Source organism: Diadema antillarum, unplaced genomic scaffold (assembly GCF_040938485.1).
Source record: "Diadema antillarum isolate AM-2024a unplaced genomic scaffold, OU_Dant_1.0 seq00000832_RagTag, whole genome shotgun sequence".
Taxonomy (NCBI): domain Eukaryota; kingdom Metazoa; phylum Echinodermata; class Echinoidea; order Diadematoida; family Diadematidae; genus Diadema; species Diadema antillarum.
In genome coordinates, this window is record NW_027271708.1 from 148,303 (window position 1) to 173,185 (window position 24,883).

General features: G+C 39.0%; 1 protein-coding gene across 1 annotated transcript in view; it reads left to right on the forward strand.

Moving 5' to 3' along the window:
• The first annotated feature begins 598 nt into the window (after positions 1–598).
• The window catches only part of LOC139740077 (popeye domain-containing protein 3-like), a 45,286-nt gene continuing 21,001 nt past the window's right edge, over positions 599–24,883 (forward strand). The window contains exons 1-4 of the mRNA XM_071650664.1: positions 599–1,185; positions 15,248–15,916; positions 17,338–17,449; positions 19,433–19,600. Of these exons, the coding sequence (XP_071506765.1) occupies positions 15,357–15,916; positions 17,338–17,449; positions 19,433–19,600 (840 nt within the window). The 5' untranslated portion in view covers positions 599–1,185; positions 15,248–15,356. The remainder of the gene's footprint in view (positions 1,186–15,247; positions 15,917–17,337; positions 17,450–19,432; positions 19,601–24,883) is intronic.

Below are 24,883 nucleotides of genomic sequence, written 5' to 3' on the forward strand. Positions count from 1 at the left end.
TGGTATATACATCAAAAGCAGCAATATGCCATCTCAGTCGCTAATTGTTCTGACGTGAAGATGTATGGATTAATGAGAAGCGCAGCCGACGCTTTTAATTCGAGCGGAGGATCGTTTAAAGGTATAGAAAGCACACTGGAGCTCGGTATAGTTCGGATACTCATCACGGCAACACGACATCGACTGTTCTACCTTTGCGATATGAGAAATAAATAGCATGAATGGGTCTTTGATGCAATCATGCTGTATTAAAAACATAAGTTTTAATAAACATGGAAAAAAATACCATCGTGCATTGGGCGATAAGATTTGGGGATCCCTGCAGCTTTTTATTGTAGCTGTTTAACAAGCAGTTGAGCAGTTTGGAATGAGGGAGGGAGATAGTGAATGTTTGTTTGAATTGCGAAAGGGGAGAGAGAGAGAGAGGAGGAGGAGGAGGAGGAGGAGGAGAAGGGGGGGGGGGGGCGTTGGAGAAAGCCGCACGTTTAAGTATCCGACGTATCAGCTGGTAACGACCGAGCAGTCTGTATGGCGTTCTTGACATACCGACCGTTCCTAAGCTGTACGCCACGGCCACAATGTCTGTACGTTGCTCACGACATATGTATGTGTGGTTCCATCTCGCATCGTCTGTATGCAAAAGACATCTCGCGCTGCAGCGCCTATAGTTCTTCCTCATTTTCAAAACATTTTTCTCCTCTTAAAGCCGCTGTTCAAAGCGGGCACGAAGGCTTGTCGACTCGCGGGAAAAAAATACGACGTACATCTTCACGAGCAGACGATGGACTACAGGCATTTAACTACTGGGAGAACGCCAAAGCGTTCGTCGCATATAGCTCCGCTGGTCGGGTTATCAGTAGAGCTTTCGTATTATCTATTTTGAATGAGTAATGTCTTCGTTGGGAAATACCATGATTGTGTAATACACGCAGGCTTCAGAGATACCTGCTCTTGGAAGTATTCATATATTTGCTGTGTGACGACGGCGAGGCATATGAACTTCCAGCACGGGGTGATGTGCGCAGTAAATTCTCTCTGAGACCGTCGGATATGACAAGTTATGCGGACTAACACGTGCAGACATTGTTGCGGAAAGTAATCGGTTCATCACCCGTACCTCTTTCTCTCTAGCACCCCCCTGTACTTACAACACAGAGGTTCTACCCGACAGTACTCTACACTGTGGTAAGAAGGCCAAAATTGAAAAAAAAAATGGTAGTGTTTTTGCTGTTTACACTATCTGTTTTTCCGTCAAATATGACCGTACCGTTGATGAAATACATGTATTTAATAGGATATGTAACTTATGTAACATCCTCCCTCATTGTTGTTGTTGTTGTATTATTATGCACGGATTTGCATGTTCACTCCAAAATCCACACTTGTTTAATGTCATTTTGTAGGGACATGAATTTTCGTGATAGGGCTGACCTCTGAAGCAGCGGTGAATTACAAACCTAATGATACTCATAAGTTCATAAATATGTTCCCAACGATATCACACCTCCGGCAAATTGTTAATCAAATGGTAATAGGCCTACCTTGTGCGACCAAGCCACCGTGAACCATATGTAGTATAGTGTTGCTGTTATGTACACTGTGTGGCGAATTCGAATGCCAAACGATGACCAGGCAAACAAGTATATAGCAGAAACTTGTATATACCCCTTACGTTATGATGTTAGTGTGCCCACCGCCCCCGTCCCCCCCCCCCCCCCTCCGCCTCCTTTCGTAAACTCGTCCTTGAACTTATGAGGGTGAGGCACATGAATGAAGTCTGCTTTAAATGTTAAAGGAAATATCAACAGGAAGTATGTCACGCCAATAGTGGTGACACATTATCTGTTCATTATGCATCATGATGTAAAAATCGGAAAGACGTTGACTGACCATTGATAATCTACGTAGTGTCTGAGTCAGTAGTGCAGTCTTATGAAGAATGCTGCTAATTTGATGAAGTCTACGTGCAGAAATTAATTGGTGAGTAGACAGTCACTGATCAGATTAAACAATAGTAAAGTGTGAGTGTGAAACAAAGAACAATCTCGGTGCATAAATAATATTGGTGAAAAGGCTGGAGAAAAAAAAATCGGTCAGGAATCGAGCATCGAAAAATGAAAGAATGGAACCTAATATTTCTATAGTAAATGGGCTAGGAAGGGTGTGGGCAATGGTTTCTTCAATTAAGTACAAATGGATTGTATTCTTATACATAACCATAGCAACTAGGAATTGACGGTAGGCATGGTAGGAAGGCGTTTTATTCCTTGGTCTTCAAACTACTTGGGATTCCCTCAGTCACGGAGGAATCAATGCAAGGAGTTCAGACAGACACTTGAATTTGATCTTCCTTCTATAACAGGTCTCCTGGACAGACGTGATTTGTTTGGAGAGCACCCACGTTTCAGGCGTGAAAATAAAGCCTAACCAATGCCGAGAGCTTGTCTAGTTTTTCATCAACGCATTCATTTTTGTGTTTGCCTGCACATGTATGTAGTCATTCATTCATTAACATGCGTATGTAGGCCTATTTGTGTATCTCTGCCGTGTTTATGGTGTGAATGATGTATGTATGTTAGTGTGTATAAATGTTCATCTAGTCATCGGTTCAGTCATGTCTCCTCCGTCAAGTCTTTATCGAAGGAGAAAGAAAAAGAAAGATAAATAAGGCACATAATGCTTTGATACCACTCATTCCATGCTCGCTTTAAAGTTTTCTGAATTGAATATAGCATCAGCAATAAGTTGTTCACTTCCGTGTATGAACAGGACATTGACCTCGTTGCCATGTTCCCCACTAGACAGGGAAATTTCCTTGGCATGTCCCTCGCAAACTCATGCCCACACTATGTCAACAAATCCCGCCTGTAGGCGCCTACAGATATTCGTCATTATGAAATCGCATTTATAATTACAGATGTAATATCAACAATGATGTATTCACAATGTACCGTGTCTGTCAGTGTCAGTGTTACTTCCGGACAGCCGGTGCAGCTAAAAGAGAGTTGTTATCTTTTCTTTATAACATTTCTCCTTTTTGAAGAGGTACAATTAACATTAAACCAAAGCGATAGAGTTCAGGACTAAAGCAAATAGGAGGTGAGCTTATTCTTGAATGTTAGGAAAGGGGTCTCCATTCTCAGTTTCACAGGCAGCGGATTCCAAGAAGAAGATATCCAGACTATGGTGAAGGATGTTTCCCCCATGAATGATGTAATACAGGGTACTCTCAGGGTGACAGCAATGATGATATCGAGTTGGATTGTATTCACGGAGCTGAAGGTGGCTTGGGGTATAAGGAACGAAGAACTATAGGATCAAAAGCTTGTGGAGTATTCACTGTTGGAGATGAAGACAGTGCAATTAATGAATAACATGAGGGGTGTGTGGGATATGAGACATCCAACCTTCACGGCGGACACAAGTGAAACGGAAAACATATTTCTGGGATAACAAGGATAATAATGATGACGTCATGGTCGCAATCTTAACCCAGAGTATATCTTTTCAGTGTCAGCACTGTTCTTTCAGAGAACTCTGCGTTTAATCATCATTCATGGGTACCTGGCCCATCATTGGCCAGGTACCCATATTTTCACCTGAGTCGAGAGGGACATCATGGGTTAAAACATCTCGTGCAAGGACGTGAGCACTAAGCATGGGAATCGAACCCGGTACCTGCGTTTGAAGTCAAGACTTTTATCCACTAAACTACCCTGCCCCAACTCCCTTCAGATGAAGGTAACATGGACATCATTTAGAGAGAGGATAACAAGGTGCCAGAAGGATTAGTCAACAACTGCGATTGTGCAAGCCCTGCCATGTGGTCTGCAGTTGAATCTAGCCGACAAAAATACGAAGTACCTTCTGCGATTACCTCTTCCCGCGTCAACAAACAGTGGATTAATCATAAAATAAAACAATTATGCTGACAGAAACCGCACGCCTTTATCAGAGACCACTTTTGTCACCGTCTAAAAAAAAGAAGAAGAAAGAAAGCCAAGATTTGTACCCAATACACAGCACACAAGAAACGCATGCAAAAACCGTATAGGGAAGCCTATGAAATCTATATCAAATATAAAATTGTCCCAGATCTCAAGTCTAATTTCAAGGGCTTCCGGAGCCATATTTTAAGTAAATGTAGCAACAACAATGGTGTTGCCCCACCCCCTCCTTTGAGTTCGTCACCGCGCCACTTTACACCGGAAGTAAAGACACAAAGCAAACGAACTGAATGATCAGTTGTGTTCTATGTTTAACAAGGGCGAAGATCCAGACACTCTGTCTGATCTTGACCAAAGACTTAAGAATTTCGACCCACACAAAGAACCAGGACCAGATAGCATTCAAGCACGCCTTCTCAAAGAACTTGCAGGCAGCCTCGATCGGTCCATCCACGACCAAAGAGCTCGATCTATACAGACAGAGGCACAGTACAAGAGATTTGGAAGTCGGCTACAGTTACACCAATCTGCAAGAAAGTAGACAGGATCAAACCAAATATACGTACCGACCCAACTCACAGTCAAATGCTGCAAACTACTGGAGCACATCATCTTTAGCTCATGAATGCGCCACGTAGAATCATGCAACGTCCTTCCTGAGGTGCAGAATGGATTCCATATAAAAGGACACTCATAAGAATCCTAACGAATAACTGTTACCATTAGTGGATACTCATTGACTTGTCTACTGCACAAAGTCAAGTACCGTGGCATTCAAGGCAACCTTCTCACCTTGGTAAGCATTTTCTGAAAGTGATTCCAGGGAGTAGTCCCAGGGGTTAGTAACCAGACGTTTCCCCTGTGTTATCCGGGGTGCCTTGTGGCACCGCAAAGGTTGCATACACAATGTCCTTCCATATCGGGCTATTTGCCGATGACTGCGTTACGTCTGTGTATGTGCAGAGCCATCAACAATCCTTTTGACGCCACACAGCTTCTTCAGAGGGACCGCACTACAGAGACATGTAAGGTTGGGAAAAAAAATATACTCTTTAGAGTACTTTAGAGCTGCTTCGTCATTTACAAGGACCCAACGCGTGGACAATATCGTCAAGAAAGGAACAAAATGTATCAGCATCCTCCGTCGCAACCCAGGCGAGTCCTCCCTGCTATTACAAATGCTAAAACACATTTGTTCGGAGGTGATTTAGCTCGGTCGGTATAGCGCGTCTGCCTCCAGACCTAAAGGATCCGGGCTCGATTCCTGAGTCTCACTGAGCAATGTTTTGTGCGTGTATCCGTGATACCCTGATCATGCCGTCCCCTGTAGTAAAAGACACTCCATTCTGCCCGTTGGATGAGACAGAAAATGGAGGTACCGTGTGCGAGACAGTAGCAACTCATGCACGTAAAAAAAAAAAAAAAAAAAAAAAAAAAAATCCCGCTTCATTCATTCATTCATTCATCGCAAGGAGCAGGGTGCGTAACCTGGTGAAGTGGTCCCACCTCACATCCAATGGGACCCCATGGAAAACCAGTTAGCGGAGCTGAATGTGGGCTATATCCAGCCATCTTCTCAGATGGAACATGAAACAAACAAACAAACACACCCAAAACAGTTGAGTATGCCTTCCTACGCTGCTTACGGGGCCTAATACCCATAAAGACACTCTCAACATGCAAACATCGAAGATCCTCAGGCAAATGTTATGCATGATGTATGCCATTACCAACCACCTCATTGGCATTCCAGATGACCAACTCGATTTCCTTCAATGCACCAGCCAGAGGACATATCAGATGGTTTGTCTTCCCCATGTAAACAGGAACCGCAATGCTAAGGGGTACGTTCTTCCCAGACGGCGTTCCATCCATCTCTGGAACAGTCTGTACCCTGAAGTGCCCCGAGCTCACATTTACTTGAAGCCTTCAAATCCAGGATTAAAGGCATCGATATAGTCATTCAAACAGTCATCTTTAGACATGCGACTACCCATCAAAGCTACCCCTTTTATGACATAAGTCCAACGCATTTTGTTTGTTTGTTTGTTTGTTTGGTTGGTTGGTTGGTTGTCTGTCTCTTTATTATTTTTTGTGGGGAGTGCGAGTACTTCGGGTTATAGTACTTCGAGTAAACTCTGGGGGAGGGACATAACACTAGTGGAAGAAGAAAAAAATTGATATCGATTTTTTCTCCTAATTGATTATCTTCCTATGCAAAACGTAACAAAATTGCCAATTTAAAGTATCTTGGTTGTATGGACCAACCTTTCAATACGATACTGTAATAGTGTGAATATGAGTGAAGACTGGATTATGTAGATCTAGATATACGCACTAAATTCTTCGATAAAGTAACATTCTGTGAGTGATTAGATAAAACTTATTGAGTATTTCCCAAAGACAGTGCCGTTAATGAAAAGGGTTGGTAACATGCTGATAGGCAGTGCGTTTGAAAAAAGTTAATCCAACTTAGGAGGGCTACTATTTCATAGTTGTCAACTTAATGTATGTAGAGCGCAATGTTGGTTGTGAGGAAAGAGGAACTTTTCCTCTTTCCATTGGTACCTAATTATGCTGACAAATGACATGCATGACTGAGCACATGAACTTTGAAGACAACAGTGACAATTTGCACTTTTTCCAACTTTGAGTGTATCGTAAAGGAACAATGAATGTCTCACTGAATGGCTATGATCTGTCAATGAACATAATCAAATAAACAGGCCAGCATACACGACTGCAGGTTTGTGTTGAGGGTTTCTTCTAACCTTTTATGGTCCATTAACTTTTCAGGGCCACGTTGTTGATGACTTTGTCGCTCCCACAAAGGTTGACCCATTATCAATTTTTCTCTCTTCATATTCAAGTCATGGTTTGTCGCTGCGAGCTACGTGTGAAATATGAAAAGTGAAAATGGCCTGTGTGGGTTGGCCTGAATGGGAGTGATCAAGTTATCGACAGCGTGACAGTGTTAAAAGTTATGGACCATACAATGTTCGAAAACACTCTTAACACAAACCCTTAACACAAACCTGCATTCGTACTACTTTCTTTGACATGTTCTCATCCATTCAGTGAGGCATTCATTGTTCCTTCATGTGGCACTCAAACTTGGAAAAAGTGCAAATGTCATGGTTGTCTTTAAAGTTAATGTAATCAGTCATACATGTAATTTGTCATCATAATAGGTGTCAATGGAAAGAAGAAGAACTCCCCTTTCCTTACAACCAACACTGTGCTGTCCATAGCTGACAATATGAAATAGTGGCCCTCCAATTTCGTTTACCGTTTTGTTGATACGCACTGTATATATCTTGATAAAGACAGCATGCAATTCTCGAAATTTGTGTAAGTTGTTTAGTGTTGTAGTGTTTTATTTGTTTGTTTTTTATTGAGTTGAACACAATTGTAAAGCTCAGTCGGCAAAGTTTGTTAATTTCCAGGGTATTTTAGCCATCGCAATGTTAAAAAAGTGTATTCAGTGTTCATTTCGTGATATGATTTATGATTTATTTTCATGACAGGAACTGTTATCACTAAAGAAAATTGCACTATGAGTTACATAGTAGCTGTAAGAACGTAATACAAAGCAAACGGATGAATGATTTTATGATTGTATAAACATTATATCCTATTATGTAATACATATATCTGCACCCTCATCTTCACCCACGAATTGTTATGAATCGACCAAACTAGAATTAAAGAAAACTCGAGGTGTATTCAAGCATGTTGCAACCTGTGCCAACTCTGTATCTAGATGAGCAAGGGAAAGCTGAATACCCTGGTGCTATCCAGATACTTCCTTCCTCTTTCTGATACCACACTTTCTATTACCCACCATCATTACATCCTCTATTACTCTATAAATAGTCTGGGGAATATCATTTTATGATAGTCCTTCTTGGAACTTATTCACTGTCTAAAAAAGAAAATAAATGATTGAAAAAGGCAAATAAATCTCGGAATATCGGGGCCAATATTTATGTATAACTAAAATACACGCAATGCTTCAGACAACTATGAAATTGGAAAGATTTCATTTTGTTACTTTGTCTGCATTTACGCATACATAAAACCAAGAAAACAATGCTCTCCACATCAAGAAACAAGAAAAAGAATCCTACACTTTAAATTAATAAGATCAAATGGAAAAAGATTATTGTTACATCAATACTTAGTGTCTGCCATGGATAGTTAAGATTAAGCTTATTTTCAATCTCAGGGTAAGGTTATATTAAAACAAAAAGGGAACGTTAATTTCTATACTCAGTAACATTCACAGATTGACAAGGTATCGCGTATATTCCGAGCACACATACGCAAAATCAACGAGCACGAACGAGATAGTTGCGTTCTCCTGAATGTGATTCCTGGTTTTTTGTCGAGCCCACCGGAAGTGCGGAGAGACTAAGGGATCGCCTGCGGCGTCTGTCCGTCCGTCGTCCGTCCGTAACGCTACAAAAACTTGAATAACTCTCTACTGAGGACTTCAATTTCAATCAAACTTTGAGGGAAGAGTGGTTATGCAAAGTTACAGATTTTACCAAACATGAAGGTTACCTCAAGGTCAAAGGTCACAGGCAGGGGTCAATGAACTTTAGGGCGGAATGTTAAGTTTTTAGGGCACGTTTTGATTATGGCTCAAAACTTTTGATCCCTATATCCATTTGTGACCAAAGTTGGATGGTTGATGTCCCTTGGGGAGTTGAAGGTCACCACAAGGTCAAAGCTCACAGACAGGGGTCAACAAACTTTTTTAGGGCCAATGTTAAGTTTCTACGGCGCGTTTCAATTATGGCTCATAACTTTTGATCCCTATGTCTGTTTTTGACCAAACTTGGAAAGTAGATGTCCCTTGGGGAGTTGAAGGTCATCACAAGGTCAAAGGTCACAGACAGGGGTCAACGAACTTTTAGGGCCCGATGTTAAGTTTTTATGGCGCGTTTCGATTATGGCTCATAACTTTTGATCCCTATGTCTGTTTGTGACCAAACTTGGATGGTACAGTAGATGTCCCTTGGGGAGTTGAAGGTCATCACAAGGTCAAAGGTCACCGACAGGGGTCAATGAACTTTTAGGGCGGAATGTTAAGTTTTTACGGGCACGTTTCGATTATGGCTAAAACTTTTGATCCCTATATCCATTTGTGACCAAACTTGGATGGTTGATGTCCCTTGGGAAGTTGAAGTTCATCACAAGATCAAAGGTCACAGACAGGGGTCAACGAACTTTTAGGGCCCGATGTTAAATTTTTATGGCGCGTTTCGATTATGGCTCATAACTTTTGATCCCTATGTCTGTTTTTGACCAAACTTGGATAGTGGATGTCCCTTGGGGAGTTGAAGGTCATCACAAGGTCAAAGGTCACAGACAGGGGTCACCGAATTTTTAGGGCCCGATGTTAAATTTTTATGGCGCGTTTCGATTATGGCTAATAACTTTTGATCCCTATGTCCGTTTGTGACCAAACTTGGCTGGTAAATGTCCCTTCGGGAGTTAAAGGTCACCACAAGATCAGAGGTCCTAGGCAGGGTCAATGAACTTCCGGGAGTTAGAAAAACATTAATTTCCTCTACGCGAATGGGCTAGACACATTTTGGCACTTGCCTTGTTTATGGTGTTGTTGTTGGTGGTGGTGCGCTTTCAGAACATGATATCTATGACGGCTTCGTGTTATATACTATACGCACGTGTGCCAACAGTGCAAACGAAATGTGCTGTCTGTCGTAAAGTATACAAGCGCGTGAAAATGTCTTTAACCTTTTCATAATAATAGCCGGGCATTCATAGGACTGTTGCACTTTGAAAAAGGTTGAGTTGTTGAAGAAACGAGGTGGTAATATGATGACGAATTTGCTTCTTCTTCTCGGTTTCTCTCAAACATCACTAAACTTATCTTCTTCCTCATAAACATTTCCTGCGTATCCACGCTCTGTAGACTTCATTTTTCCTCCTGATTTTTCCTCTCGTTCCGTTTTTTTTTTTTTTGACCTCCCTCTCTTTCCCAGAAATATCACACTCTCCTTTGATCTCTCTCGCTTTCAATTTTCTATTTTTTTTTTTAATCTGCCTGTCTGTCTGTCTGTCTGCCTGCCTGTCTGCCTGTCTGATCTCACTGACGTTGACGTGGGGCATTGTTCACACATGCAGTTCTCCATGTCGAAGGAACAGACGTACATTGTATTTCTGCACTGCGGTAAGGGCGCTGGTGTGTGTGTGTGGGGGGGGGGGGGGGTTGGTGGGAGGCTCCTGTTTCCTTCGTCTCTATGGAGCAGGGCCTACAGTCTATGTTTGTTTGCATGTTCGTTTGTTTGTTCGTTCGTTTGTAATGGTGTATTCATTCTGATAAGTTGTATCTGATTTAGCTTGGAAAACATTTTGGATAACTACAATTCAAAAGGAAATCAAGTCGGCTTAGATCATAAAAATATTTTGTAGGCAGCTGTGCTATAGCTGGTGATGTGATGTAAAGCGTTGTGAAACAAGTTATAGTTTGTAAAGCGCTTTGCAAATACAATTATTGTTTTGCAATTAATGTCTGTCTCCTTGTCGCAATTTGTCTGATTTTTCTCTTTCTCTCTCTCTCTCTCTCTCTCTCACTTTCTCTCTCAGATACGATCTATCTCACCATCTCCGGTTTCCATCTAAACATTATTTACATGCGTGGGAAGATTTAGGTCACTTTGGCTGTGTGGGTGTAACATTCTCTAAAGCCATTCGCGAGGTCGTTCATTAGCGAATTCTTGTCACATGATCACTCACATGGTCACATGACAACACACATGCAAAATCGAACGGAATACATGATTATGCACATGTAACCCGAAAACAATACGAACCTCCAACCTTCCCATCCCCTCTTGCTCCCTCCCTCTCACAACTTTGCTCAACATTCAGCAAGAAAAGTAAATGCCTAGAACAGTTTAATTTCGATTGCGTCTCTAGATGTACAGAGACGACTGTTTTTGTTTACTTGCTTGGCTGGTTGTTTGGTCGACCTGTTTTCTCTAAACAGTGCCAAGTACGACCACTCTCTGTACAGCGTCAATCGTAGCAAAACAATCGTGTTGTCCTGTCGCTTTGTGTAAAGGTTCCCCGGGGGCTGAATGGCCCGTTTAAAGTTCTCGTGACCTTTACGGAGACGTCTGTCACATCATCGGTATGTACAGAATGATGACGATATACTCACAGTGCACTGTGATATTGCATCTATATGCATAAGAATATTTATACTGAAAGCAAGTAGCATTCAAAACAGTAAATGGGTAAATCCATTTAAATTTGAACGCTCAGACACACTTATGGAATCTTAGAGGACTCTGTCATACCATTGCTGCGAGCAAAGCGTTTGCAGGAATACGGGTACTGGTTTGGCTCTCACTGCTGTAATAAAGAAGAGACATGGAATCTTATTATGGAAATAAAAAAATACAGTGTAGTAAAAGACATATTACTATAATGCAAGGTCTTAATACCCAGGGAATTACCTCTCCAGATTTATTTCTGCTCTTCTAGAAGCCCTTGCCATTATCTCAACTCTTGCGCTACCAGGTGCCTTATCATTTACATTTGGAAAAAGGCATATCGTAGGTAAAACCATCTCGCCCAATTTCTTAACACACGGCAGGACTCGATGTTGGGACATCCTGTTAAAAGTTTAGAGATTATATTCCACAGTGTCACTATCAACAATCAAAACGCAGTGTTCATCATTTATACCAAGTTATACGAATAAAAGGTGTTACTCACCTTTAAATAGGATTTTCTTGTTTTACCTAGGCTGCGTTTATCAACTTTCCCCTGTTTAAAGGTCTTTTGAAAGCCCTTTCCAAAGCCCTGTACTATTAATGTGCCGCTTGTTTTCTAAGAAGGGACGGCGAAAAGCAATTACCATCATAAAGACATATCTTCCTTTGAGAGTGACGAGTCATGATGCAATGTCACATGAATCAATTGTCTTCCTATCTGTGAGGCAGCTCCAGTTTAGCACATATTTCAAATATTTCTGAGTGGCGGCATGAGACATTGGCTGCGTTTATCAACTTTCCCCTGTTTAAACGGCTTTCCAAAGCCCTTTCCAAAGCCCTTTCCAAAGCCCTTTAGAAACGGCTTCCAAAATAGTTGCGTTTATCAACTCTCTTCGCGAACACGATAATTGGCCTGTCACTGCACAGCTACATTGTGCAATTCGACCCGAGGAGAAGAGGTCATAATGAGGCGTGCATTGTTCGTAACTGCAGAACAATACTACAAAGCCGTTTCAAAACAGCATTGCGTTTATCAACTTCAAAAGGCTTTTACAAACAGGTTTCTGAAAACCTGTTTAGGAAACCTGTTTGGAAAGCCACAAATTTGCAGCTTTCGAAAAGGCTTTCCGAAAGGGCTTTCAAAACAGCTTTGCGTTTATCAACTCGTAAAAATTCCTTGAAAGCTGTTTGGAAAACCTGTTTCTGCCGAGAAAAGGAGTTGATAAACGCACCCTTTGTTTGTAGATATCTCAGCCATTTTAAAACCGATTTTCATTAAATGAATATCAAATTCCTCTTAGAAGAATGGTATGCTCGTTAACATTTAATAAGTGGTTTCTTAGTGTCTCTCGAAAAGTTATGAGCTCAATCCTCATTTCCACCAATACTATACCATCCCTTTAATGCTTTGCAAAGCTGGTTCATTGTTTGTATACTATGGCCAAGTGATATATCAAACGAAATGAAAGCAAAGAGAGGAAGGTAAGAGAAGAAGGAGCTGACAAGAGTAAGAAGTGATATAAGGAAGGAAAGAAAAATAGATTGAACAAAAAAAGGTAATCTAGATCATATCTGCTGTACTGAGATCTTAAGAACGAAAAAGATGAAAATCCATTCTCATATCTTTCATTCGGAGGCAGAGAGGAACGCGTATATTCCGTCCTAACAAAATAGTCTATAGCCATTCGCTGAGATTGATACCAGGAATCTTTCAACAAAATAATACAAACCGAATGAAGGGGATAATTTGAAGACATCTGAAAGGTAATTATAAAGTCGAACTTGCCGGAACATACAAAGAATAGTCATCTTTAATAGATCTATTTTTTGTTTTATCTTCGCTTGAATGATGTTATTACTTTCCTGGACTTTCCCCATTTCGATTAATAAAAAGGGGATGGAAAACTAGATGACAAAAAAAAAAGATAATAACTTGGTACAGTTTCATTACCAGGAGCAGAATTCTCATCTCGCCATCTTGGCGGGGTGCTCCCAAGAGGGATTCGTAGACTCCTGATTATTGTCTCCTGCATGTATATCTTAAACGAGGCAAAATATATACAGCATGTCTCCAAAATGGCATGCCTGGCCACACCCTGGAAAACAAATGATTATTCAAACTTTCGTGTAAACGTCTAACAAAGATACTACAGCTAAAGTCCTTGTCCCTGGTTTTTTTTTTTTGTGGTTACCTTGTTTGTTCGCTCATGTCTTTCTGCGTGTTCATGTATGTTGCTGTTATTGTTGTTGTGTTTAGTTTAATGGTGGTAATACCCTGCGGAAGTAGACACAACCAACGACAATGGGGCTTGTCTTTCAGCAATACAACCTGACAACAACTTTCACTTACAACTAAAGATAACTGTATACACTTCCGACAGGTGAACAAAGGTTGCTTTGCAGCCTTATTTACGTCGATGTAGGGCATTTTGTCTATCAGTTGCAATAAAAACATCTCGACCGAAGAATTTCATGAATTTGAATAAGGAAAGGTTGCTTTATTGCTTTGCTTTAAAATAGTGCAATTACCTGTAACACTAGACAGTCCCGTACCAGTTTTAATCAATACGACTTCTCTACATCTTCTGTCAGGGGTGTTTATACGAGTGAATCCCGTTAATCTGCCGAGTACACTCAGGGCTATCAGGAGTGTGGAGGCCCATAAGAGGCCACGAGAACGGTGTGTCCATTTATTATAAACAAATTCCTTGATTGATGTTATCACACTTCATGGCTTTTGACATGTGCCACCAGCGCGCCGCTATCTACGTTATTTACACTATGGCTCTACCTGCCCCCGTCTTGAAAAAAAAAAATTCATGACGTGTATGATATCGACCGTCAGCTATATTACCCTGCAGGGTGCTAGTTTGTTTGATGCTCTCATTCGTTTCGATAGACGGCGTACTGAACATTAACAACATACAGAGTGATTGGAATAGGCACTGTACCAATCTTGCAAGTAGGCTCTACACTTACAACTATCCAGTTGTACACAATTTTGAAGTGTACTGACCTTTAAGACGCATGGATGAACAAAATAGTGAAGAGAAAATCGTCGATGAATAGTATAGTAAAGTCATTAGTAACCTAGGTGTCAGAATTATGATTTGTTTCGCTACTTATTAAGTCCTACTATAATGAAGAGTAACGGCAGAGTATAGGCCTACGTATACAGGGAATTATCACCTGTGAAACAACTCCGTATAGTCTGTCTGCATCTGTTCAATTGGAACCAAATCAGTCTGTTCATAACGGAATACACTGTATAATGTTTCCTAAAGATATACTGATAAAAAATGGCGGCGCCTATATGGACAGATGTTCTGAACAAGCACTGTGATTGAAGCGCCCCCCCCCCCCCCCATTGCTCCCTCTAGGCATGTTTTCATTCATGAGAATCAATGGTTAAAAACAAACCAATAACAATAATAAGTTTCTAGTTTAATGCTAATGACAATGATGGTATAAATTGAATTTAATAATGAAAATGTACTCTCATTCACCTGGTAGTTCCTACATCAATATTAACACCATTCTTTCATGACGTGCTGCAATTATTGTTCCAGTACTGGAAGGTACTTGTGCTGCTGAATTTATTGCGAATGACACACACATTGTCAAAAACAAACAAACAAACAAACAACAAAACAAACACACCCAACAGCAACCACAACCGCATTTTGTGCATGAATGAATCATTAATTCAGAACATGTCCGAATTACCGGGAGATAAGTACAACAGTTTTTTTCTTACTAACATCAATATAATGAGCCCATGTAATCACACTGTTGGCTCTTTAATTTTTCTCTTTCTAGGAAGCCTCATTACCAATTCATGGCCAAGTCACGTGATCTAAATTTCCATTATATTTTATTACCTGGTAACGTCACTTCCGGTAATCACGGCATACTCTCTACTGAATGCGTCTAAACACCGCCCAGGTTTTTAATATTACATCTTCTCTGTCGTATTTTGCAGCTAACGAGAATCACAAACTTAAGATAATTATTAAAGATTTGATGTCATTTTGTCTTCACATGCAGAAATCAGTGATTTCTAAATGGAACCTGATGGATCTGTGTGGGACTGAGAGCTAAGAACAGTCAGAGGAAATATTCACCCCACATTTGTCGTAAGTAGCGGGCGGTAGACATGGCCACAACCCTTCCTGGTCAGCCGACGGCTGGTCCGACGCTGGTAACCGACGGGCTGATCACCGCCACGCAACTGATGAATACAATTTCCTCATCGTCGGCCCCCAGTCCGAGCTACTCGTCATGCCCGCCATGGCAGCCTGCCCAGGGTGTTGTCTTCCAGCTAGCGTCGCTCGTCCTCCTTCTCGCCTTCGCCGCGCCGTCGACCAGCGGCGCCGCCATGCTGCTAACCCACTCGCTGCTTGTTGTTGGCTTCGCCGTGATGGCAGCCTGGGCCTGGGTGTACATCTGTGCTCATGACATATTCGGCTGGTGCCTCGCCTTTGCCGCTTTAAATCTCTTCCACATGGTGTACCTCGCTGTCACCATGAGACCCGTGAACTTGACCCGAGAGGAGCGCGACCTGTATGAAAAGGTGTTCAAACCTTTTAAAGTGCCACGCCACGTGTTCAAGAAACTCTGCTACTACAGTAAGATTACATCCCTGAAGATCGGGGAACATTACTCGGAAGAGGGTAAAACTCAGTGCACCAGACTGTCCATACTTTTATTCGGAAAGTAAGTGTTAGAAGAGCTGAGGATAAGAAAGGGTTCATATTTCCTAATTCACAGTTTTATTCAATACATTTTCTTCTGATATTCATTTAATGTTCCATAAGCAGGTTGCTATAAAGATTATAATGTCTATACGTAAGAACAAATGCATTAATAAAAGTACATTTTCCCATTAAAGGGGAAATCCAGTCCAAATGTAAGTTAGTCTGATAAGAAAGAATAAAATATTACGAGTTCAATGGTATAAATTTGATCGAAATCGGATGAAAAAATAAGGAAGTTATGACATTCTGAAGTTTCATTAATTTTTGGGCAAACAGTTCTTGAACAGTAAATATGTTTATGTAAATGGCAAAGTGAGCATGTCATTCCCTCACAACTTACCATATAGTTTGTACATGAAATTTTGAAATTTCCAGTTTTCCACTATTCTTAATTATTCAACCAAGAATAACATTATGCTTCAAACTTCAATGACAGAAACATTGAATTTTCGTCATTTTTTGCACACGATCAATGGAAAATTGTGAGGGTATGACATGGTTAGCTCATTCATTTGCAAATTCAGATCCACTGTACATGAACTGTTTTGCAGAAATTAGCAAAACTTCAAAATGTCATAACTTTCTTATTTTTTATCTGATTTCAGTCAAATTTTTACTGTTGAACTAATAAGATTTTACTCTTTTTTTATCAGACTAAATAATATTTGGACTGGATTTCCTCACAAAAAAAAAAATAAAAACCGTTAAAATCAATATAGTAGTATATTTAAGTTTGTCAATAAACAATTTCTGATAGAAAAACTGGAATGACAAAGATGACTCGCTGATTTCAGCTAACTGGTTGTATAGTCTTACTTTTTTCTCTATATGAATATATATATTAACATACAACGCTCCATATGACATTGTTCATGAAACTCGGAAGGAATATGTTTGTCATTCTTTGGATAAAAGTTTCATCAAAAGAAGTGATGTGACTTCGAAAAACGTTATAGGGCCAAAAGGAATAGTTGATTGAAACAGCTTTACGTCCTATGACAAACAAGCAGCAGATAATACTTAAAATGAATTACAGTCCTCTTATCTTATCAATGTTGTTTTATTTTGTGTGTGTGTGTGCATGCAAAATTAGATAAAATGATAAGTGCATAATCTCCGCATGTTGATATCCGACTCCCTTATAATTTCGTGTCGAGATATGAAGACAGAGAAACTAGCAACATTTATTCAATACTGAAAATCAAACAACGGGATTGTATAGTCAAAGAGTACCTGATCCACAAAATCATAATTACATATGAGTATAAACATAGCAATATCATCTAGAATTTCGTTTTACGCACTGAACAGATACAAGATCGCTAAAGGCCCATTGATTATGGAAATTCACCAACCATAATCATGATTATCTCGATATAGGGTGAAGGTGTTCTGTGAAGGCGAGTTCCTGCATCACATAATGGAAAGACAGTTCCTAGACTCGCCGGAGTGGGATTCCTACGAGAAGACGGAGGGCACAGAGGTCTTTCAGGTATTAAATGGGAATTTGTGCTGCGGTAATGTAGACTTCAATAGTTTTTTTTTTTTTGTACCCCATGTACGTGTCTTAACCTGCCATTGGTTTTGAATGAAACGGTGGACCTGGTTTTTTGTATACATGTTGTTCTAACACTGCCTTGAACTTGAATAAAGTCATGATTAAACAAACAACAAATATACATGTGGATTGAGTGAATGCAGCAATATTAGTAGAACACATCAGTGAAAGTTTAAGAAATAATATAAAATTATATAAAGAAAATACTATACAGTAAATTCCACAAATTATTTTGTCATATGAAAAGTAGGCCTACATATTCCCTGGACTTGTTACTGACATAACATTATGTCAAGGGTAATATTATTCCCCTGCTTGTGTTCTTAGATCAAAGTAAAACAAATTTTACATTTTCTTTATATTTTCTTCAATGGTATAGTCCATAAAAGATGTCATGATCCGTTGTACAGTTTTCTGATCCAGCGGTCTCATCACTAACATTTAAAAGATTAATAACTCTTAAACGGATTGTCCGATTTTCCTCAAACTGACGTATTCTACTAATAAGGCTAGAATTCACTCAATCAACATGTAGTTTGGGTTTCATTCTCCTGAATTCAAAGCGGTGATCATATTTGTCATGGTCCCCCCCCCCCCCCCACATCCATCATGAATGGTATGATTGAAGATCAATCTTTTACTTCATTATTTAAATGTCCCTTTCTTGTCTATTAAGACATCCTAAAACTTTTTTTATCACATATTCCTCAGCAAAAAAGAAGTAAACACAAAAATTGCAAAAATGGACAAGTTGTCATTCATGCGTATGTGCTCTTCCGCATATCAATCAGAACAACAGATATGTTTCACACAAGAAACACAAATCAATTTGCAAAAATCAACCTATGATATCTAGTATATTGTGTTTGTAGCACCAAAGATAAAAAAGCCCCCCCCCCAAAAAAAAAGATAATGAATAATAAAGATAATAAAAATAATAATGATAATAATGGAAGAAAATGAGGAATTTTCTTTCAAATCCAAATTCAAATGGCATTAGAGAACATGCAATGTTAAAAGAAAAGGTAAAAATTTAAAATGTTATTTAAAATTAAGACACTTCAAAATAATATTTGATTCTTGAATTTGTCTCATTAATTCTTAAATTCCTAAACTAAAGGAATTAAACAAAGACGTTCTGTCCGTTTTATCACATTTGTGGCTTACTCTGTGTGTCATTTGAAGTTTGAGTTAACTGACAATTTTTTCCCCCTTTAGCTTCCCACTTTGTTTTTGATTGAATATATAAAGAGATACAAGGGAAAGAAAACTTATTTTTGCTATTGCATTCATGTCTGTCATTGTGTTGAATTCTTTTGTTATCATTACTATCATATCACGAAGGGCATTTGCATATGGATGGCGAAATGTGAATTTCTGCAATTTTTCCTTTTAGTGCATTGGAGGACAAAAAGAGTGTGTTCACTCATGCGTGAAAAACCCTTTTATGCTTTATGACAATAATTATTTTTAATCAAAATCTTCTATGAAAAATATGCTCTAGAAAAAGTGCTCATCTATTTCTTCTTCTTTTTTTTTTTGCTGAGAGAATTATAGATAATTATTTAACTATATATTTTAGGTAACTATGATATAGTCATATTACTGTTTGTTATTTCTTTTCATATTCTCATATTGGTCTACAATTTAGCCCACGCGTAGGTTCTACTATGTTTCTTTTACTTTCGCTAACTTTGACCCATTAATATATCAACGTATATCAATATACATTTTTTAAAATGGTCTTGTCAAAATCTCGTGAATTCAGCATTGTCGATCAAAAGAAACCTCCTACTTCAGATCCAATCAACCAGACAACTATACTAAACTATATTCGAATGCGCATGATACATATCATCATCGTCAAAATTGTCCTAAAGAGTAGGAAACTTTCTTTTGTGTATGTGTCTGCATTAGGTAACCCTGACTGCCACCACTTACTGTCGGTACATCACGTGGCATAGAGACCAGCTGCAGGACTTCCTCGACACCGAACCGTACCTCAAACAGGTCTTCGACAACCTTATCGGCAGCGACATCAGCAAAAAGTTATTCATGCTCACGGAACGGAATCTCAACCAGCGGGTAAGTAGCTGCAGGCCTCTCCTACTTATTTCACCTCCCTTAGGTCCTGAGTGATTGCGACGTTCTGATTGCACTGGTTCCAAACGCTTTAGATTTTGGATCTTCTTCTCGGAGATGATCATGATGAACAGAAAAAAAATTGTTTGAGCTAATAGCCTTATGCTGCTTGCCATCCGTGCACCGCAAACCTATATCACAAGATGCGAGACTGCAGTGACAAAGACTTGTTAAACGCTGTTTAATGGCTACTCTCATCCATCTTTAACCCGTTGCTTCCGAGATTACTCGATTTCCCATTGCTTCAAAGCAGGGGGCACCCGGTTCATGTGGACAATGGGTTAATGAATAGTTGTTGGAAGGTTTGGAAGGTTTATGCACTTTTAAGAGGTTTTTCTTCCTGTGTGACGCGATGACTAGATCCAGCCCACTCCCTCAACGCACGCGCGCGCGCGCGCACACACACACACACACACACACATACATACGTGATAAACACATTATAAACGAGGGAAAACTAATTTATATGGACGTTATATTATCAATGGCCAAATGAACTGTCAGTGCTTATTGCGATTAAGGCCGCTCGATAGAGGCTTAAGGAGGTATGCAAGAGGGTTGAAATGGCAAAGATATGGATAAGGAGAGATTGAATTTTATCTTGCGTGACTCAGCATATCATCCAAGAGTTTCCGGGAGATGCAATGTGCCCCATGACATTTGACCTCTTTGCTGTTTAAAAAGAAATTTAGATAGATAGAAGAAGTAATTTTGAATTGTCATCCTACTAAAGATTTGACGTTTCATCAGACCTTTTGAATAATAACACTTGAGCCTTAGTATTTTACGTGTGACATTTAGATCTATGGCACACTAACTTTTTTCCGTTGGATTTCGTCGTTTTTGTTTTGTCCAACTGTTAACTTGTCTCCTCTGTACCATTTTGTGTATTGTTTTGTCTTATGTGTTGTTAGATTTTTGTGACTGTCATCGTTCTCATGGTCAATAGAAATACAGCTGACAAATACCGAAGTGAAAATTCAATTTTACTTTTGTAGCACACTTCCGGACTAACTTGCGCACTGATCAGAGATCCTCACAGAATCCGACGCTGAAGTCGCGTGTGACTTTCTCCATGGTAGATGCATACAAAGTCATGCAGCCCTAAAGGGATTGTGGATATGATATTAGAATAAACTGTATGCTATCATGTCAGTAAAGTTAAGCCGAATGTTTAGTTGAATCATATTATGTTTTTCATCTTGTACTTGATGAGATTCAAAATGCCACATGGATATGATTTTAGCAAGTGTCTGCTGTATAAGGATGTGTGAGGTGTTTCACCGGTAAAATCTAAAGCGATAAATCAACAAGGCTAAATTGTGTAGAAAGATATCACGCATTGTCGTGAGCTCCTTTTAAAAAGATGTATTTTTCTTAAGCTTTGGAAATAAGTTTAATCATCATGCCGTTATTGCAAATCATGTTTTGGATGACTGAAAAGTGGCAAGAGCTTTGCCCTCTGTTTTGTTTGTGTAGGAATTAAACTGTTTTGTTACCTGTTTTGTAGTGTGCCAGAGCAACCCCATCTGCAGGTAGCGTTTTGTTTATGAGACAACTATTTTGTTATTTTCTAGCGAATTTCATCAATGGTACTGTTTCAAATGCTACTGGGAAAAATGTTTTACAGACAAAACGTGTATTTACTGTGCTTCTTGTAATTATTGAGACTTGATTACTCTTATGAATAATGAACTGTCCAAAATGTATTTTTTTTTTCTTATTTGCTCTGCGCTAGTGTGTGTGTGTGTGTGTGTGCTTGTACTTCCATCAAGGTACCTATGATTGTATGATTATAGGACCGTGTAGTTTTGTATTGTTTGACGTGCTTTATGTCAACTTTCTTCGTAAGTTTTGTATTTGTATCGAAGTTACATTTTGCATCTCACAAGTTCGCTTTTTAGCACTGCAGCCCGTTCGTGTTCATGTTCAGTCTTCGTATATCATTACGTTACATTGACCGTATACTGTTTGTAATATGCATGTATATTGTGTGGAAATCAATGAAAACTAAAATGAATAAATAATCATTGAGTGAGTGATTGTGATAAACTTGTGTTGAATACCACTAATTTCTGTTTTTGCACAAATCGATAAATGAGTGCTCGTATAACTTTGTAATCACGGACGAACTTGCTTTGAGGATAGCAGACTCGGAAAACGAGTGCAAAAACAAAGGATTGTCACAATGAGTTGGAAGGCACACATCCGGTTTGAAAGCAAATACTATTCCAAATATCTGTTGCCTGTAATGAATTGTACCGTAATGTCATCAAGTCAATGTAATTTGAATGTTAGCTTGGTCAAAAGATCAGAATGTTATTTTTTTTTTTGCCATGTCATATCGGATTTGGTGAATCATCTGCAATGTTTTGTGTACACATTTTCGTCATGTAAAGATTCGTGTATGCATGTATTATCGTTATATTAAAGGGATCGTATAGTTTTGGTTGAGACCTAATTTCAGGTTTCTAACATTTTTTGTGAGATAATGAGAAACTTCTTCTGAAATATGAAATAGCATGTAATTCTATGAGGAATTCAACTTTTATTTGATGAAAATTGGTTTTAAAATGACTGAGATATCCAAAAAAGTGCGATTCTAATAAAGTGTGGGACCCACACTTTATTACGATCGCTTTGTTTTACTTTGTTTTTGGATGTTTCAGTCATTCCAAACCCGATTTTCATCAAATAAACTTTGAATTCCTCTTATAATGGTATGCTCTGTATCATAAGTGTTTCCTTGGTATCTCGCAAAAAGTTAAAAGCCAAATTCTCATCTCCACCAATACTGTACCATCCCTTTAATTGGTGAAGCTCACGGTTTGCATGATGCATCGTGTAGAACAGATTTTGCAATGTATTGTCTCTTAGGCTCACTCAAAATTCTGTATTGTATAACATAATATTGCTATGTAATTCAGTACTTCTTATGTAGGCCTATGTTATGACATTTACACCACAATTATGAAAATGCAGCCATAACGATGGCTAAACGATTTTCTTTTTGTGACAGAGTGACCTCAGGGCAATGAAATCACGTGTATGTATGATAGATCGAATTGAAGAAAAAAAAATTGAATATTACAATATGGGTGCGCGTGCTTATGCTTATACTTGGATTAAAATGTAACTATGGACCCTTTGTTCGTATAATGAGATCTATATCAATAAACAGAGGGCTCTTCTTGTATAGTTTACTTAAGGAGCAAATGCAATTTGCCATCCTCCCCCTGTGCGAATTCCAGGGGGCCTGCATACGTCAATGAAGACAGACAGTCAAGAGTGATAGTGTGAGTACCTCTTTACAAAACTCGTGGTTTGCAGAGAGCACTTGCGTGGTTGGTGACATATTGTATAATAATAACGGCTAATGATATTCCCAGGGTCCCCGGGCGCTTATACAAACCTTGACCCGTGTGTCATTCAGTCAGTATGACTCGTGGGCCGCCATGCTTACGTAGGCTGCTTCCGTGGGCGCCATCTTCCACACGCTGCAGTCAGGACGTGGGTGAGATGAGGGGGGGGGGGGGACATGATGCGCTCGGCAACTGAAAAATGGGGTGTGCTGACAATGACGAGGGTAAAGATAGATAGATAGATAGAGATAGAGAGAGAGATAGAGAGATATGATGTGCAGAAATGTAAACATAATATAGAAAAATGTAGATAGCAGAAACAGTTTTGTAGAGAACGAGTGAAATAAATGATGAGGTCAATGAGGAAAAAGGTGTCATGAGTTCATAATTATTATCATGAAGTCGAATGTCTGGTTTTTAATTTTTTTTTTTTTTCTTAATTCAATTCAATAATTTAAGTCTGACAGGAGAAAGCATCTAGAGGTCATAGCACTTCGACATTAGAACTGAGGGAAGATAAGTTTAAACAAAACAAAACAAAACAAAACAAAACAAAACAAATCCTTTGACCTGTTGGCCAGCTTGTCAGTGTGGCCAGCTTGTTAGTCGCTTGCGGATGAATAACCTATTCCAGACAGTTTGGAAGACGTTATTCCAGCTCACCTCAAGGGGGGACTGTACAGTATACTGGTTGAGGTAAGGATTCATGTTCATAGCATAAGTTTTTGTTGTGAGATAATGAGAAACTTCCTATGAAATATGAAAGAGCATGTAATTTCAAGAAGGATTCATCGTTTATTTGATGAAAATTTGTCTTGAAATAGCCGAGATTCTAATAAAATAAAATAGGCCACGACTTTTCTTAGGATCTCTTTGTTTTCTGTTGTTTTTAGATACCTAGGTCATTTCAAAACCGATCAAAACCGATTTTCATCAAAGAAACTTTTGATTCCCCTTAAATTGTATGCTCTTTAACATTTCAGAGAGTGATTTCTAAATATCTCGCAAAACATTACACGCTGAATCCTCACCTCAACCGGTACTGTACCGTCCCATTAAGTTGATGATTTTGGTTGGAACTAGCATTCAACAATTAAGGTCTGGTGCATCATGTTCTGTTTATAGTAAATCTGCCAAAGACTTCCAATTTTTCAATGGGATGTTTGCAGGTGATGGAACCAATTAAAGGGAAATGATACGTACTTGTTCTCTCTCTCTATCGTCTTTTCTCTTTCAATACAATTGTATATCATGCATATATATTTTCATATACAAATATACACACAATATATATTTTCACTATTCATGCACCATATAAAATATTTTCACATAGATACAAATAATTATACAATTGTGAATATGTTTGTACATATGTGTGCATATACACTCAGCCAAAAAAAAGTAAACATGTTTTATGAGTTCATATTTTTCATAGAAGATAGTGATGAAAATCAATGTATTATATGCCATATCAAATGTAATTTAATTGGATATCAACCTAGTAGGTCAATATTAATGACAACTTTACGCCTGAGTGAACACATTCGTTTTTGTCCTCCAAGGCACAAAAGTCAAAATTGCAAAACTTGATATGTTGTCTTTCATTTGCATAATATGCCCTTCAAGATAACAATGATAACAAAAGACCAATTTAGCACAATAAGAAACATTAATGGAATCTCTTTGGTTCTTTATAATTGACCTCAAACAAAATCAAACTAAACTCTAGGGGAAAACTAAAGAGGCAAAATAAGAATGTTCTGTCAACTCAAGCTTCAAATGACACAGGGAATAAATGCATCAAGATTATTAAATGAACAGGATATCTTCAATTCATTCATTTTATTTAGTAATCTAAGAATTC